Source organism: Rhagoletis pomonella, unplaced genomic scaffold (assembly GCF_013731165.1).
Source record: "Rhagoletis pomonella isolate Grant_MI unplaced genomic scaffold, Rhpom_1.0 Rhpom_scaffold_00012, whole genome shotgun sequence".
In the NCBI taxonomy this organism is placed as follows: Eukaryota; Metazoa; Arthropoda; class Insecta; order Diptera; family Tephritidae; genus Rhagoletis; species Rhagoletis pomonella.
In genome coordinates, this window is record NW_023458566.1 from 7,257,373 (window position 1) to 7,274,289 (window position 16,917).

At 36.7% G+C, this 16,917-nt stretch overlaps 2 protein-coding genes across 3 annotated transcripts in view; one reads left to right on the forward strand and one right to left on the reverse strand.

Annotated features, from left to right (window-relative positions):
* Nucleotides 1–13,884, forward strand: part of LOC118747754 (tyrosine-protein phosphatase non-receptor type 4) — a 24,887-nt gene extending 11,003 nt beyond the window's left edge. Inside the window, exons 2-13 of one of the 2 annotated variants that reach the window (XM_036481877.1) lie at nt 4,836–5,319; nt 8,807–8,914; nt 8,993–9,085; nt 9,167–9,308; nt 9,683–9,891; nt 9,994–10,167; nt 10,276–10,427; nt 10,504–10,842; nt 10,913–11,610; nt 11,675–12,299; nt 12,418–12,595; nt 12,680–13,884. In XM_036481877.1, the coding sequence (XP_036337770.1) occupies nt 5,176–5,319; nt 8,807–8,914; nt 8,993–9,085; nt 9,167–9,308; nt 9,683–9,891; nt 9,994–10,167; nt 10,276–10,427; nt 10,504–10,842; nt 10,913–11,610; nt 11,675–12,299; nt 12,418–12,595; nt 12,680–12,772 (2,955 nt within the window). In that variant the 5' untranslated portion in view covers nt 4,836–5,175 and the 3' untranslated portion in view covers nt 12,773–13,884. The remainder of the gene's footprint in view (nt 1–4,835; nt 5,320–8,806; nt 8,915–8,992; nt 9,086–9,166; nt 9,309–9,682; nt 9,892–9,993; nt 10,168–10,275; nt 10,428–10,503; nt 10,843–10,912; nt 11,611–11,674; nt 12,300–12,417; nt 12,596–12,679) is intronic. The other variant, XM_036481878.1, reaches the window with a different exon arrangement.
* On the reverse strand, nt 13,868–16,869 carry LOC118747755 (cell division cycle 5-like protein). Its single transcript, XM_036481879.1, has 7 exons — nt 16,780–16,869; nt 16,662–16,727; nt 16,338–16,603; nt 16,149–16,279; nt 15,303–16,080; nt 14,178–15,234; nt 13,868–14,112 (listed from the first exon to the last, which is right to left on the reverse strand). The coding sequence occupies exons 2-7, from the start codon at nt 16,704–16,706 to the stop codon at nt 13,966–13,968; spliced, it is 2,424 nt and encodes an 807-aa protein (XP_036337772.1). The 5' UTR covers nt 16,707–16,727; nt 16,780–16,869; the 3' UTR covers nt 13,868–13,965.
* Nucleotides 16,870–16,917: the final 48 nt, after the last annotated feature.

A 16,917-nucleotide genomic window follows, 5' to 3' on the forward strand; every position in this document is an offset into this window, starting at 1 on the left:
CTACATACCATTTTTTCTTAAAAAACGAGAGCTACAAATTTTTTCTTCCCACAACAAATTTACAACAAAAACACTACAATTAATGCCGTAGTTAACTTTTCCAAATTCGAAAAGTGTAGTGCTAACTTGACACACATATTATTAAGCTTACTATCATGATACAATAATTTTTAGAAGGTAGTTTCACTTCAAAATTTTTGACATAAACCGTGTCTTTGACAAACACGCAATGTGGCCACTGCTACGATATAGAACTTGGGGATTTTCGCTTGTTATTTTAGAAATTTTTTAACAGAACATGTAAAGATGTATATGTTTCATAACTGATTTTTACTATAAATATACGTATTTAATACATAAATTTTTGCCACTGCTAATCACACGAATAAAAATCATAAAAATGAAAATATAACGGCAATATTTCTTGTTTATAATGGATTAGATCCATCGCACACCACGGACTTTATCGGCCGCCGATTTAGATAGGCTCGCTAGTCTTTCCATTGCACCACAACTAATTGGTCGGAGCGATTAAGTTGGTGTAGTGTGCGCACCTCCATACATCTTCATGTACATATTTAAAGCGAGCCCTACTATTTAAATAGGCGACCGATAAAGTCTGTGGTATGCGGTGGCTCTTATAGCTGTATCCTTACATCTATTCCGTGTGTTGCAATATCCACGAAAGCAGCAGTTAATTTTTTATGAAGCAAATTATTAAAAAATATTCGAAAATTATTATTTATTTTTCCAACGTCAAAAGCTGGAATTTTTTTTAAGTTGGTACAACAAAAAATACGAAACACGTTTTCTGACAGATAGCTAACATGGCGGATAAGAAGAAGAAGTGAAACTACCTTCTAAACATTATTGTATCATGCTTACTATATTAAATAAAAAACTTTTTTCAATTATCTTCATTATAAACAAAATGGCGCCATTTACATTTGAGCCCTCTCATTAAGCCATGGACACCCGTTTTTGTGACGGTATCTGCTGCTCTCTGCCAATTAATTTTGAAATGCTGCTAATTTTAGATGTCTTTAACTATTTTCTTTCAATAATTTTCAACGGGTCGCCATTGTGAACAGTTTGATGGGTCGTGGTCCTTTTGAACAATATCTGCCCCTTATCTGACATACCAGTTCATGGTAAGGGGGTTGTAATGGCTCAATGCTAAATCGGGTTAGAACAGAACTGAGCCTTTTTGTTGCTTTATGAACAACATTTTCGGACCACCCTGATGTACATACATATTTTTAACTTGTATTTTTTCGTTCAATTTAGACATCATAAAAGCACAAAAAAAAGGACAAAATGCTATAAACGGCTTCTAACATAAACTTTCTTTGGTGCATTTAATAACATTTTATACACATCCATGGCGTAGTTAAAGTTCTGAAAAATTTTTAAATAGAATTTCTTTATATTTTATTTTTTGCCCTGTTTCTGTTTACAAAAATTGCAAAATATTGTACAGCACTGACGTACTTATTTTCACAGGTGTTTTTGTTGTTGGCTCTTTGATTACGTTTGCAAAGCATTAAAAATAAAATATCACTTAGGCCATCTCGGCTAAATGCCAACAGGAAATTATATTTATGTACTTTGTTTTTGAGATTAAATACTTATAAGCTTAACATCGCACGCAGTTAAGCGAACCGACCTGCATAGACAGATATAGCCCTGTAGAGAAATCAACAAGGTGGAGAGTGGCAATGTGGACATCTTTTGTATGGTGCGCGGATTGCACTGTTTGCAGAGCTGTCCCATTGGAAAGCCAGTATTTATCGTGTAACCCGTGCACCAAGAAAAGGCTTTTCAAGCCTCCGAGAATATCCCTTTTGAATTTAAAGGCCTGGCCCCAACTGTCTCTTCCGTTTTACTATGATGCTCCGACTTAAAAACAAATCTCGTTTCGATTGGCTCTAAAAATCAGCCAGGTAGCAACTTTAATACTAGAGTCACTAAAAAAAGGTTTATTCATCGGTGCCTAACTTCAACACAGACTCTGGATGAAAGAGAAAAGCGCATTCCAAATAATTTCGGAAGCGATGACAAATTTGATGACGGAATTCCAAAAACCATAACGAAAAGATTGCGAAAGCTTTGGAAGAAGAAAAGAAAATATATTTGAATTAAAGCATAAAGAGCATTTGTTGTAAGATATACAGCCTTATTCTGTATCACGAATGATTTTAGCCGGTTCAAACGCAACCGAGACCATTGCAACGTAAGGCCTGGGTTCAAGCCCTGGTCAAAGCAATATCGGAAAAAAATATAGGAAAAAGGTTTTGTCTTAATAGCGGTCGCCCCTCGGCAGGCAATGGCAAACCCCCGAGTGTATTTCTGCCATGAAAAACAGCGTCTCATAAAAATACAATCGCCCTTCGGAGTTAGCGTTAAACTGTAGATCCCTCCCCTTTGTGTGACAACATCAAGGCGCACAACACAAATCGGAGCAGAAGCTCAGCAAAATACTAACATACATGTTTACATGTGTAAACGCCATTTTATTATTATTATTATTATTGTCATTATGTATTATTACATACAGTGCCGGACAAAAGTATTGGCACAGAGAATTTTTCGCAATATATGCAAAGTTTTTTATTCTAATTTATTTTCAATATTTTTTAATAAAAATATAGTTCGTACTTCACCAAAAAACATAAAAACAAAATCTCTAAACTTTGTGCAAAACTCAGGAAAATTCATTAAATTTGCATACTAATTTGCAACTTTTTATTCAGATTTTTTAGAGAAATTCTAAGGATGTAGTTTTATAGCCCAACTAATTTTAGTATAACAAAGTGCAAGTTTGAAGTATCTAAAAAATTTCGTTGATTTTTGGACATTTCTTTAGTAGAAGGTGTTGCTCATTTCTCCATACAAAAAAATAATTGTCGAACATACTTTGTACGGAAGAACCTGACTGAAAAAAAATTGCCAAAAATCAATGCGATTTTTTAGCACCTTCAAGCTTGCACTTTTTCTAAAAAATCTGAATAGAAAGTTGCAAATAAGTATGCAAATTTATTGAATTTTCCTGAGTTTTGCACAAAATTTAGAGATTTAGTTTTTATGTTTTTTGGTGTAGGACGAACTATATATTTATAAAAAATTATCGAAAATAAATTAGAATAAAAAACTTTTCAGATATTGCGAAAAATTCTATGTGCCAATACTTTTGTCCGGCACTGTATGTATGTATGTATATCGTTATCTAAAGAATGAGCTTCAGAGCAGAGTTTTCTTCGTAAACTTGAACTATACTAAAAGTTACTAGATTCTTAACGTATCTTTAGAAGTGTTAAAGTACCAGAGAATTTAGTAAATGAGATGCCCTAAGCCCGCTGGGTATTAGCTACTATTTCATAACAACATTTCTAAGCGATTTCCTCTCATTATGCTAGGCTCTTGGCGGGATTTAAAAATGTAAACTGGGACGATATGTCCGCAGTCGTGAAAACAAACATATCGTTTCAAATCAATTCTTCCTAATTGGCGATTTCGCAATTAATAAATGGAAATAATTGTAGTACATATTTATTAAAAACAAAGTATGGTTTTCTTTGAATTAAGTCAGAAATGCGGTCGCATGTTTGTACACCTCGGCATTTGCGCTTATGTTTATGTCTAGGGTGTGAGTTCGTAAGAAGTATGCTCGCATGAAAATATGTATGTACATATGTGCATATGTATATACATACAACATAGGTTCATACATATTTAATGTAGAATGTACATATTTATCTATGTACATTATCAGGGAAGCCAACTCGTCGGGAATTCCTCGATTTGCGGGGAATTTCAGTTTGCGGAGGGAATCGGAGAAAGGAACGTTTTTTGTGTGGAATATCAGTTTACGTGGGAAATCGGGGTTTGAACTGTTTCTTTGTGAGGAATTAGGTGTTAACTAATTTTCAGCCACTTGAAACTTGCTTTTTATTATACTAGAATTGAGTGCGCTACAAAATTTTCAAAAATCTTTCTAGAAAATTAAAAATTAAAAGCTCGAAATTTTTACGAAAGTTTGTTGATTTTTTTTTTTAATATTGAACTAAGTTTGAATCATGGATTTATATGGATTTGTTAAAGAACGAATCATATTAAAAAATAAGTAAAATTAATAATTGTGAAAACTGGTCCAAATTGGGATCGACTGCATTTTTTCGACTACTGTATGTATGTATGTAAATATTTCATTGTCGAAATCGAAGAATTACGAAAAATTAGTTGGCTACCCTAGTACATATGTATGTACATAAGTATTTAGATATCCACATAAATCGTATTGGCAAAGTTTAACTTTGCTCATCAGTGCCAGCCGGAAGTGATGACATTTTTTTTCACTTTTTCCTTCGCATACTTCACATACGTATGTACATATGTATGTACATATGTGCATATGGACTTATTCGGACCGGGAGTCATTTGCCAGTGAATTGGATGTAAGAATATACAAATATACATAGGGGAACACAATGACGACATGGTATATTAATTAATATTCATACAACCAAGTATATTTACATTCATACATACATACATACTATGTCATTCTGAATGTTTTTATTTAGTTTATAGACGTATGAATGTGGACATGTGTTCCATCGAGTAGCAAAACTCACGATGGAAGAATGTGTATTGTAAAATCAAAAAATAAAAATAAACAAAAAATTAAGAACTATAAGGAAGCGCAATAAAAAAGCCTAAATAAGATAATGAAATATGTATATGTTTGGAAGAGTGAAATATTTTATTGAACATCTTAATTAATATACCTATACAATTAATTAATTGTAAATACTTTTGTTTTTTTTTAATTACAGATAACATAATCCATCACATAAATCCATCCAATTAGTGGTCAACAACGTCCATCACAATTAGCATTGATTAATGTAAGAGGAGGTCCATTAAAAACTGCGAAAGTTATATGTATGTTCATACATACATACATAAAGTACAATCAAATCGAATATATCCCCTGTCAATGAAATTATAAATCAGCCAAGTAGCCAAGCAACTTAGCGGCGATCCAACACCACTTTTGCCGAAAAATACTTGCATACATAATACATATAATAGGAAATATCTAAGCCGTAAGCAATAGATTTATTTTTAAGAGAATCTTCATAAATTGCTCTTACATTGCCATGGACAAATGCGATGCTTGAACGTTTTCGTTTGGGTAATTTAAGTGCAAATTGTCGTTTACGAAGTGAAGAACTGGCGCGCGATAAGAAACAACAACGCCAACAATGTGTCACTGTCCTGCTTTTAGATGACACAACGCACACCTTTCGGATAGAGGTACGTACGTATGTACATACATACATAACAACAAAACCAAAGTTATGCTTAGTTACATAGTTGGAAAAATCATAACTAATCAGGGCAGGGTTCCAACTGCGCAGCGCCAAAACGATAAGTAGCCTACTCATTTCAACAGTTGACCAACCAACCATCCAACCATGGCGTACATTTCATCTGCTAATATAAAATCGTCTATAATTCAAATGTGTATTCGTATTTTCACTACAACATACCGCAATACTAAGTACTTATGTACCTACATACATACATATCTACTAATGACTAAATAGAAAGTACTCAGACTGATAGCTATCCATATCATAATGTTGTAGGAGACTACGTTGTGCGCATTTATGTTTTAATATGTTTAAATGCTGAATTGCTTTCTTTTTGATTGTTTATTGTTTCGTTGAGTAGTGGTAAGCGCACTCATCCGGGCATTCGCATAGCGCAGAGCATAAAAAAAATAAAAATAAAAATACAAAGCAAAAAGCCTTCGTTCGCATTGCCATTCGTTTTGTGCTCTTTGATAGTGTAGAATCAATGTGCGTACTAGGTATGATAATCTCGAAAACAGGTAAAACCCTGAAACTGTTTGAAATACAGTAAAACCTCTATATATGGTGGTTTTGGCCTGTTCTAATTGCTAGGCTCAACATTAAACGAATGTCATATGGGATTATGTCAAATAGTTCCTTACAATATACATATATAAATCCGAGAAAAAACATTGATGTTTTAAATCGGGTGGACGTTTTTGCTGCTATAAGGCAGACGCAAGCTTGCAGCCACACTTAATAGAGTAAGCCAGAGTGTTATTATTTTTTTATGGATACCGTTACAAAACTAAAAATATCGAGAATGCAAACCTATTGAGTCTAATCGAATGACTGCGGGATCCCGAGATGAAATTAAAAATCTCAAAATCTCGTAAATAAAATGAAAAAAATATTCCAAATATCGCCACCTCTAGTTAACAACCATTGCCCATCGCTCATAGTACCCACCGATGGCTTTCCATTTCAAGATCTTTGCTTTCTTTTGCTATTTATGTAGGTACATACCTCTTCTTAGCTTTTTGTTTTATGTTTTTTATTTAATTTTTTAATTGCTTTGTAATTTAAAATACAAGTGCAGTGCAATGAAATTGATCATTGCTACATGCAGTTATGTATGTACTTACTATGTATGTATGTATAGATATGTTGGCCTGGCCAACAAATGAACTTGAGAGCCACAGCGTACAAGAAACATAAAACGCACAAATGTTTAATGAATTTCAAAACAAACCTTCATGCTTATGCATGCATGTATGCACGATATACATAATATTGTCATGTACTTATAATAAAAAATCTGCGACAGCGTGATTTATTTTATATACTACATTTATTCAGTATGATTTGTACGTGGATTTTAGTGCAATATGCATATGGGGTGTTCCATGCCAAAGCGAGCGGGGTTCATACTTCATGTGTTTAATTTGTTTAAAATTTTTAGGTTTGATGCATAAACATAAATAATAAATAAATATGTAATTTTAGCTTGATTAATACATTTTTAAAAACTTTACAGCTCAAAAACCAAAACAAATCGATTTATTAGTTTTCAAAATATCTCGAAAATACCACATACAATTCGCTATGAAAAGGAATAATTAAAAATTTTTTTTTTCTTTAAAATTTTTTACATACACATTTTTTGATAAAAAAATTAGTTTTTGAAAATATGCAATCTCAAAAAAATTGAAAAAAAAATCACAATGGTAATGGCACCCCTCTACAATAATTTGAGTTATACATTTTTTTTACACCGAAGTTGAGTAAAATGAGTACATTACAAATTTTTTAAATTTTTTTAGAATTTTTTTGAGTATGCAGTTTTGCAACCAAAGTCGATTAAAGAAACTCGACAGCTAGTACGATAAAGAAATCGAAATGTATGTTAAAGAAAGTCAGATCAACAAGAAATATACATGTACATCATGTTTTTTATCCATCTGAAAGACTAAAAAATTCTATAAAAATTTATTATGTTTCAAATGCAACCGTGGACAACAGCTGGCAGGGAAACTTGCAAGATTCTCATCATGAGAAGAAGGACTTTGTAGGACGTATTTCGGAAGGCCTTTGGAGGAATTCTTATAAAACCGCTCCTTTAATTCACAAAAATCTTTCTTCTTTAAAGTTTTTATTTAAGGTTCATAGCAAATATGTTTTATTGCATTCTAAAATGCATTTTTAAATTCCTTTGTAATGCTAAATAATATAAGCTTATACTTTCGCGTAAATTGTAAATAGAAAAAGTCCTTCTAGAATCCATGCAGGGAAGCTCTTTCTGCATCCCTTCTTGGGAGTAGGCCTTTTAGATTAATTTAAGAAGGCCTACCTAAATTATCTTCTGCACTGTTAAAGTAAAATTTTCTGATGGTATTGAGGAATACGAACTGCTCTTACTTGTTTCTGACTCATTTACCTCAAAATAATTGTTTGCACTGCATAAAATAAGACTACGCAAAGACATTCATATAGCGGGCTTATCAATATTTTAATCAGAAATAAAATATATCGACAAATTTAGTCACGAACACACACATACAAATATAAATGCAAGTTAGCTTTCAATACTTTATCAGTGATTTATTGTGCTTTTTATCACAACAATCTACTATAGACAAGTTTTTAACTCGAAAAAAGACCAATGGCCTTATTCATAAAAAATAAAGTAGCTTTAAAAAAGGTTTATAAACTGAAAAATGTATGAAAACGTCATTTTATAAAGCTCTTTAAACCTACTTTATTTTTTATGAATAAGGCCACAAGTCTACTACAGTAAATATTGCATACATATATAAATCGGGCGGAACCTATACATAGTATCTACTTATTTCGGCATGGGATTTTTTAGTAAACAGTCGAAATTACATATCTATGTATGATTTTTTTTTTTAATAGGACAATAGATAATTTATAAACATCAACCATGTATGTGTATGTATGAAAATCTCTTACAAAATAACTGGCATCCTTACAGGACACTCTAGACTAAATAAGATGGTATATGAATAGACAGTTGATTTTTTGTAATGATCTCTGTCGGTGCTGTGACTCAACTAGGTAGACAGGAAATCATATTCTCATTGCGTGTGGTACCGTCTGCATATTAGCGAAGTCCAGACTCTTTGTGGTTACCGCTTGAGCACATTCGCTCCGAACTTTCTGAGCGATACACTCAAATTAGAAACTTTGTGAAGAGTAGAGATTATATTAGTTCTCCTAAGTGGTACCTCGTATTTTTATAAATATCATAATGGTCGGTTTCCCGTTGTCATATAGACAAGGTTGAACCCGAACTCAGCACAAACGCAAACATCAGACCGCAAGGAAAATCAAACTTATACAACTAAAAATATATGTATCAGTCTCATATTTCCTTATTTTATTTAACATACGCATCCGCTATAACCTCACATATTTCTCCACAGAAACGTGCTAAAGGATCTGAATTACTCGATCAGGTTTTTCATTTCTTAGAGCTATCCGAAAGGGACTACTTTGGATTGCTATTTCCACAAAAGCCCGGTGATGTTGTTGTAAGTACTTATTTACCAAAATAAAAGTTTAACCATTAAAAATATTAATTTCATTTCGTTTATGTTCGTCTATTACAGCGATGGGTAGATGCGCATAAGCAATTTAAAAAACAATGCAGTAGCCTCGCTCTTGAAAATGACACCATTCAAACGCTAGAATTTAGAGTTAAGGTAAAAGTGTTTGTTGACAAAAATATGAGAATTTTTAATGCCTAACCAATGCATACAACTTTGGTGTTGTTGCTTTTATAGTTTTATGTAAGTGATCCCAGTCGTTTGCAAGAGGAATATACCAGATATCAGTTCTATTTGCAAATAAAACGCAATATTCTGCTGGGAAGACTGCCATGCTCTGTCAACACGCAATGTTTACTTGCCAGCTATACTGTGCAATGTAAGTACCGAGCGCACATAACTACATACATACATACATATATATATGTGTTCGCATGGTATAATAGCTTATGTTGGGAAGCTGCCTTTAGTATAATGCGGCATTCCTTTTATTCTTTAAACGACAAGGAATTTTTTGATGAGACCTAATAAGAATATTGACTTGCTACTGTCGGAACTATTTCTTGCAGAATTATTTGCCAGAAGTTCTTCAATGGCTTGCCACCAGTGAGTCATTCGCAATCGTATGCAGCGAATGCCGCATTATACTAAAGCCAGCCTTTCGACATAAGCTACTACATATTCCATACGGAACACATATTATGTATGTATGTATGTATGTAAAATGTTTGTCTGTGATTTATGCACTTTTAGCCGAATTGGGCGATTTCAACCCAGCGGAACATCAGCCAGGATACTTGGGCGACATGCAATTGCTGGTCGAACAAACACCAGATGCCGAGCGAAAGATATCGGAATTACATAAATTGCATCGCGGACAATTACCAGCTGATGCAGAGTATAATTATTTAGAACATGCGAAACGACTTGATTTATACGGCATTGATTTACACAAAGCTACGGTATGTAACGAAACTTATTGATGCAGACAACTTTCCATTATATGAAACAAAATATTCTTCGGTCAATTTAAAAGTTTGTATTTTACAATGTACCTTGCTTAGTTGGGCTCCTCTGTCTTACAGGATTCTAATGGCAAAGACTTGCAGCTAGGCGTATCAGCGATCGGGTTATTAGTTTTTCAAAACGGATTGCGTATAAATACATTTTCCTGGTCGAAAATGGTGAAAGTTTCATTCAAACGCAAAGATTTTTTCATACAGCTGCGCAGAGAACCGGTAAGTTAAAGTAAAAATGATTTGAATTAGCAACATTATCTCTTTATTGTTATAAATAAACAAATGTTAAAATCATACTAAACTTAGAATAATTCTTTTAATATTTAGTCGGAAAGCTATGACACGTTGCTGGGCTTCGGCATGATCTCACACAAGCACGCTAAAGCATTGTGGAAATCTTGTGTGGAACACCATTCTTTCTTCCGTCTGAAACGACCACATCGGCTTCCACGTTTCTTAAACATCAGTCTAGGCTCGAAGTGAGTGTATACTTATACTCGAACGCATAATTTTCAGAGCATTTATTAGCAATTTTTTTTTCTATTACCACTGCAGATTCTACTATTCCGGACGCACAGAGCTGCAGGCTGTGCAAGAGTCCAAGCAGCGCGGCACCGTGCACAAGGCATTTGTGCGTTCGCCGAGCAAACGTCTTATAGCCGCGGGCTCTACCGTTGCCCCGTCCCCGATGGTGAACGGCACCAGCGGCTCGGATAGCAACGGTAGCGTCTCGCATAATGGCAAAGTCACCTCGTCCGCATTGGTAACACATACGTCCATTTTGACTATTACGAAAACGAGCCGTCCACATGACAATAAAGTGACCTCGAAGCAGACTGAAACAATACCGCGAAAGGCCTGGGAACAGCAGAGCGACGAATACGATATACAACTGTAAGCGCCACTACTTCCTGACAGTGCTTTCTTATCTTCAAAAAATAAATTATAATTTACTTGATTTTAGTGACACTGGAATAATAGCTAGACGATTTGATTCACCAATACCGCCAACCTACAGTTCGGGCGCACACAGTCCGATAATGAACTCTATTAATGCTGCATCGCGCCTTGGGCCGCCAATCACTACGCTTATAAATGGCAACACGTCGACTGAGTTGGAAAGTGGTAGCGATTTGGTAACTATACGTCTACAATCCGACGAGCAGGGCCGTTTTGGCTTTAACGTTAAGGGTGGCGTAGATCTTGGACTGCCTGTGCAGGTATCGAAAGTAGTGCCGAACACGCCAGCAGATCGTTGCACACCACGTGTGTGTGAAGGTGATGAGGTTGTCATGATTAATGGGCACGATGTTGTAGGACTGCAACATGATCAGGTCGTGACAATGATACGAGAAAGTCGCAATCAACAGAGCGGTGAACTGTTGCTCACTGTACGCCCAAAGGCGATGCGCGCTATACTATCGGAGGAGGAGCCACTATATCAGTACGTGCCGGAGAACGATGAAATTGGATCTCACTCAAATCTATTGGATGGCGATGCATTATTCACGCAGAGCTTACTGCTTTTGAGCGACGGTCTAGCATCTGGTGCGCTATTGGCACAGTACGAGCTGATGTATCGAAAGAATCCCGAATTGGCGATAACAGAGGCGCGGAAACCGGAAAATATTGCTAAGAATCGGTATCGGGACATATCACCATGTAAGTTAGTTGTACATACAGCAAGTAACGGCTGTAAAAATAAATGATTTTTTTTTTTTTTTAGATGATTGCACGCGCGTTTCACTGGTCACTTCTGCCACCGGCGATTATATCAATGCCAATTATGTAAATATGGAAATACCGAGCGGTGTGGTAAATCGTTATATCGCTACGCAAGGTCCTCTAGCAAATACCACAACAGACTTTTGGCGTATGGTGCAGCAAGAAAGTAGCCATTTGATAGTCATGCTTACCACGGTTATGGAGGCGGGTCGCCAGAAATGCCATCAGTATTGGCCAGTTACTGGCGATGAGTTGCACTTGGGTGATGGTTTTTCGGTCAAATGCCTTAGCGAACAGCCGGATGAGACGGGTAGTTTTGTCTTTCGTGAATTTGTTTTGTGTGATAAGCGCACTGGCGAACAACGTCACATTCAGCACATGCAATATTTAGCTTGGCCCGATCATTGCGTGCCCTCGGATCCGAATCTCTTTATCGAATTCACAGAGCGTGTGCGTGTGGCACGTAATAAAACTTTGCTGCAGGAAATCGAAGAAAGTCTGAAACAAGTGCGGCTACTGGACGCCGATGCCGATGAAAATGGTGGACTGATGAGTGAACGGAAATGTGCTGCCAGCAATGGAGTGACGCCGGAAGATGAGAACCCGGTTTCGACTAGTGTGCATCAGTGAGTATATTTTTATAGAATTAATGTTGGAATTTTATATAATTCCATAACTGAGGATGTGTTAAATCTAAACTTACACACCGCTTGGTTAATAATTGAATGCTTTTAAAAATTACAGGTGTATTAGTGCGGCAAATCCCCCTGTGATAGTGCATTGTTCCGCCGGTATTGGACGTACAGGTGTTCTCATACTAATGGATACAGCATTGGCGCTAATGGAAATCAGAGAGCCCGTTTATCCGTTGGACATAGTGCGCACAATGCGCGATCAGCGTGCCTGTATGGTGCAAAATGTGGTAAGTGGCCCAAATACATATATGCACTGAATTTAGGCAATTGCTGAATAAATGGGTTAATTTTTGGTTATTTTCAATTTTCAGAGCCAATATCGATTTGTGTGTGAGTGCATTTGTGCTGCGTATATGAAGTTGTCACGCTCCAGTGCTGCTCTGGATGATGTTGGAGACAATTAACAATAATTATTAATATATCATACACATCTACAGCCATGTTAAACGCGTATTGTTAATTTTTGTTGCTAACAAGCCAACAAAAACATATATTACTAATCTTTACATATACATACACTTTGTCCAGCCATTAAATGCAGTATATAGTTGACATGGTTAAATCGTTTTATATACATACATATGCAGGTGAGAACAGGCCAAAATGTTTTCTGTGACCGCCATGAACCTTTGCTATCCAACTATGTTCTATTGTATAAATACTTTGTTTAGTGCTTTTTTGTACCACTTACTCACGTATGAGTAGTACCACTTTTCTTAATCCACATTACACATAGCATATTTAAATCAATATATGTATATGTATGCTTATATTTCATAATTGCTCATAGAAATTCTTTTTTGTACGCAATGTTTCGGGCGCATTTTAAATGCGGAATTTTTCAATGTATGTATATTCAATTAAATTACTTTCGATTTAACCATATATTGTGTTAGTGCATTGAATTGCGTATATTTTTGGTAAATTTTACGGAACTTTTGCACTTCTATCTTTGTTTGCCTTTTGGTGCATTAAGACAATTCAAATATGAAGGTATTTTTTTTTTTTGTATAATTACCGGCCAAAAAGATCACCAAGACAATTGATAGAAAAAAATGAATTTACACACAAGTGCTGCAACGCAATTCTAAATTTTTATTGTACGATTTGCATGCTATCAATTAGATACGTCTAACCATATGCGCAATATCAATGTAGTATGTATAAAAATGTGTGAGACAGATATTTTAAGACATGAGATGTGCATACAAAAGTTTAGCAAGTTACACATGCCACAGAAGTGACATGCTTTTATTGCGATATTTGATCATTTAATCGTTTAGAAATTACATACATTGCGTCTACGAAGCGTGGATGACGAATGAAAAATTTTAGGCATAATTTAGCTCCATTAAGAAAGATTTATCAACTTACTAGTATTGTAGCACCAAATAAAATATTTATTGTATCCCCGTACTCACAGCTACATATAACGACCCACTCATTTCAAAAGCTGAATGGGCCTATTTTAATGTAAAAGAAAATAAAAAAACATCCGCTTAGATTGAAAGTAGAATGAATTTGTTTTATTTTAAATTAAGCATAGAGTTTATAGTTTGCAATTAGCTTTTGAATTGTTTGTAGCTTTGCTATGCATTCAATTTGCAAAATCCGTATTCTGCTCGCTGTTTTTATAGGCTTCTATTTCTTGTTGCGCTTGCTCAAGCTCCTCGCGCAAATTAGCATATTTCTGTTGTAATTCCCTTTCACGCTCCATCTGCCGACGCACATCCTCTTGCAGCGACTGGAAAAAAGAAAAATTATTAATTAGTATAATGGTGAAGTAAGAGCAACATCACCACCGTATACCTCTAAACGCCTGGGTATGGCCACTGCCTCCTGCTCGGCCAGAAATTTGAACGTTGACAAGGCCAGTGAATTTTGCTCGATTTGATCGTATGTGTCTTGCAACTGCTTGATCATTGCCTGTGCGCGCGCTTGATAGCCGCCGGTTAAGATTTTTAGTTTCTTTTCAATTTTGGCGCAACGCTTCGCCTCCTTAGCCATATGGCGCCGGTTTTGCTCCAATTGCTTCTCGGCCGATTCCAAACGGTCTTTCTTGCTTGCCAAATTTGCGCGCGTATATCGGTTTTGCGACGGCAAATAAAGCACCTGGCCCAAACACTCTTGCCACACTTGCGAGTAGACATCCATCGGTAAATCGCCATGTCCCATGCCCTCTTTAACAACTTCCATTTCTTCTTTGATCAAGTTTCCCGCCTTCTCTAAATCTAGCTTTTTGAATTCTTCATAGGGATTCGATTTGAAGTAACTTTGTAGCTGTTCAATTTTGTTTTGTGATTGTCCTGGCACTGGATCTTTCACCGAATCATATAAAAGCATTGTGATCATCTCATGTTTAATCAGCTCTTCGGCTTTTTGCATATCAGTGAGATTTTGCTTTTCAGATTGAGGGCGCAAAATCTTGGTGTTGACTTCAGTTGGACGCGGCAGTTGGCGTTGAATAGCCTGTGAACGTTTCTCCAGCTCCCGCTTGCGTTTGATATTTTCCTCTGCTATTGCGCGGGCGTCTACATCTGCTTGGTCCTCGACCACGTTTACCGTGGTTGCCTCAGAAGGTTCTTGATCGTCATGCTCTGGCACAACAATTTCGTAATCATTGCGCGGAGCAGGCAGCGTTGCTAAGCCTTCGCGTAAGGAGCTTTTCAGTTGTTTTTGATAGTTTTTATATATTGCTGGCGTATCGCCGACGTTTAAATTGTCTTCTGGGTTAATGCTTAGTTTGTCTCGAACGAGTATGGGGGTTTGACCCAAGCCAGCGTGCGGTGTTTTGCCTACTGGCACAAGTGCATTGGAAGCCGGGGTCGCGAATCCAGGTGTGCCGGCCTCGCCTCCGCGTTGTGTTCTATACATAAAAAAAAATGTATACAAAATTTTGCTCACTAATGTATTCTCAACTTTATGGATACTGACCTGAATGGTGTGGCAATTACAGTGTTGGGTGTTGCAATTGTAGCTGATTTTGGTAGTACTCCAGAGAAATCGGATTCGTGTAATGGTGTGTTAACCCCACCTTTTAATGGCGTATCTACGTGTGTCAGGGCCATCATATTTTGGGCCTCCTGCATTATGCGATCGGTAAATGGCGCAGGGGTGCGTGGCGTCGCTGTAACTTGCGGTGTTATAGAGTAATCGGCCAATAGTGCATCTGTCGTTTCAACTCCACTTTCACCTGCGACCTCCTTAGCTACTTCACTAGCACGCCCAAGCTTGACAACCTGCTGTAATTCCTGATCTGAAATCTGCGGTTGAGGCAGCACCAACTTCGATCGTTTCCTTTCGGGTTCCAAATTTTGTAGCATAGCTAAGGGCATGTCGTTCTCCTTGCGTTGCTTCAGTTTCTGCTTATCTTTCTTTCGCTCTCGCTCTTCCTTTTCTGAGCGCAACTCACCATCTAGATCTTGTTGACGCATCTTGTTGAAGTCCGGCCCAAGTTTTTCGACGTTTTCTTCTGATGTATCGTAGAATCCGATAGCCGGACGTTTTTCGAATGGGATTTCTGCATTATAGTCAATGCCTTTGATTCGTTTTCGGTTGCCGCTGCCAATACCCGCAGCACGAAGCTCTCTACGCTTCTGCAACGCTGCCAAACGTCGAGCCTCTTCTAACTGTTTTTCGCGAGCCTTGCGCTTAGCCTTCTTGCCTTGTGTGTTGGCAAGACGTGCACGCGCTTCTGATAGCATTTCCAATTCTAATCAAAAACCAAAATATGTATGGTTTAATTAATGTAATAATTTATAAACGAAAATATGTACAAACCATCTTCGTCCATATCTTTTGGATCGGGGCGGGCAGGTTTTGTCTCTGGATTTGGATCGATTTCACCTGGCTTTAATTTACGTGGATCGTCTCCAGCATCCTCCCCATCTTCCTTGCGTTGAGCTTGGTCGCTGTAAGTAATAATGTTAATATTACTCACACAATTGTGCATGTTCACTTATAACTTACAGCAAATATTCATATCGTTCCAAGCACTGCGCCGCCGTTCGTCCAATAATAGGCGCGATTGTACGCCATTGCGTGGGCATTAGCTTAGCCAAATGCAGCAATTTTTCATCTTCCTCCCGTGACCACTCGGTCTTCTTAATGCTGGGATCTAGCCACTCGTACCAGCGGGCCTTGCACTGTTTAGCGGACTTACGATGCAGAAGGGACGCAATACGGGACCATTGATTTTTGCCATATTTCATAACCGCCGCTTTTAGAATTTCATCCTATAAATCAAGACATTTAGTTTAGCCCGACGACCACAGTAGCTCATCGAGAACTTACCTCGGTGTTCCTCCACACCCCACCTTTTATCATGATTCGGGGCATTTTGCTGTATTAGTTAAATACTTTTTTTTTTAGGGATTTGAGTAGGTTGGCCGGTTTACAAATAGTTAAATACTTGAACCTGTCTCAAAAGTTGATTGTTTATATCCAAATCGGGTTTTCCGGATAACTCCTGACTTTTGTCCAATTAAAAGCACAGTATATACCATGATTCAATAATACAAGGTTCGATAAACTGACAGTTGTCCCTCTC

Coding starts and splice junctions, on each gene's coding strand:
- LOC118747755 (XM_036481879.1), bottom strand. CDS start 16,706: ATGCCCCGAATCATGATAAAAGGTGGGGTGTGGAGGAACACCGAG. Junction 16,280..16,337: donor GAACGATATGAATATTTGCT/GTAAGTTATAAG, acceptor TATTACTTACAG/CGACCAAGCTCAACGCAAGG. Junction 15,235..15,302: donor GTAATTGCCACACCATTCAG/GTCAGTATCCAT, acceptor TTTTATGTATAG/AACACAACGCGGAGGCGAGG.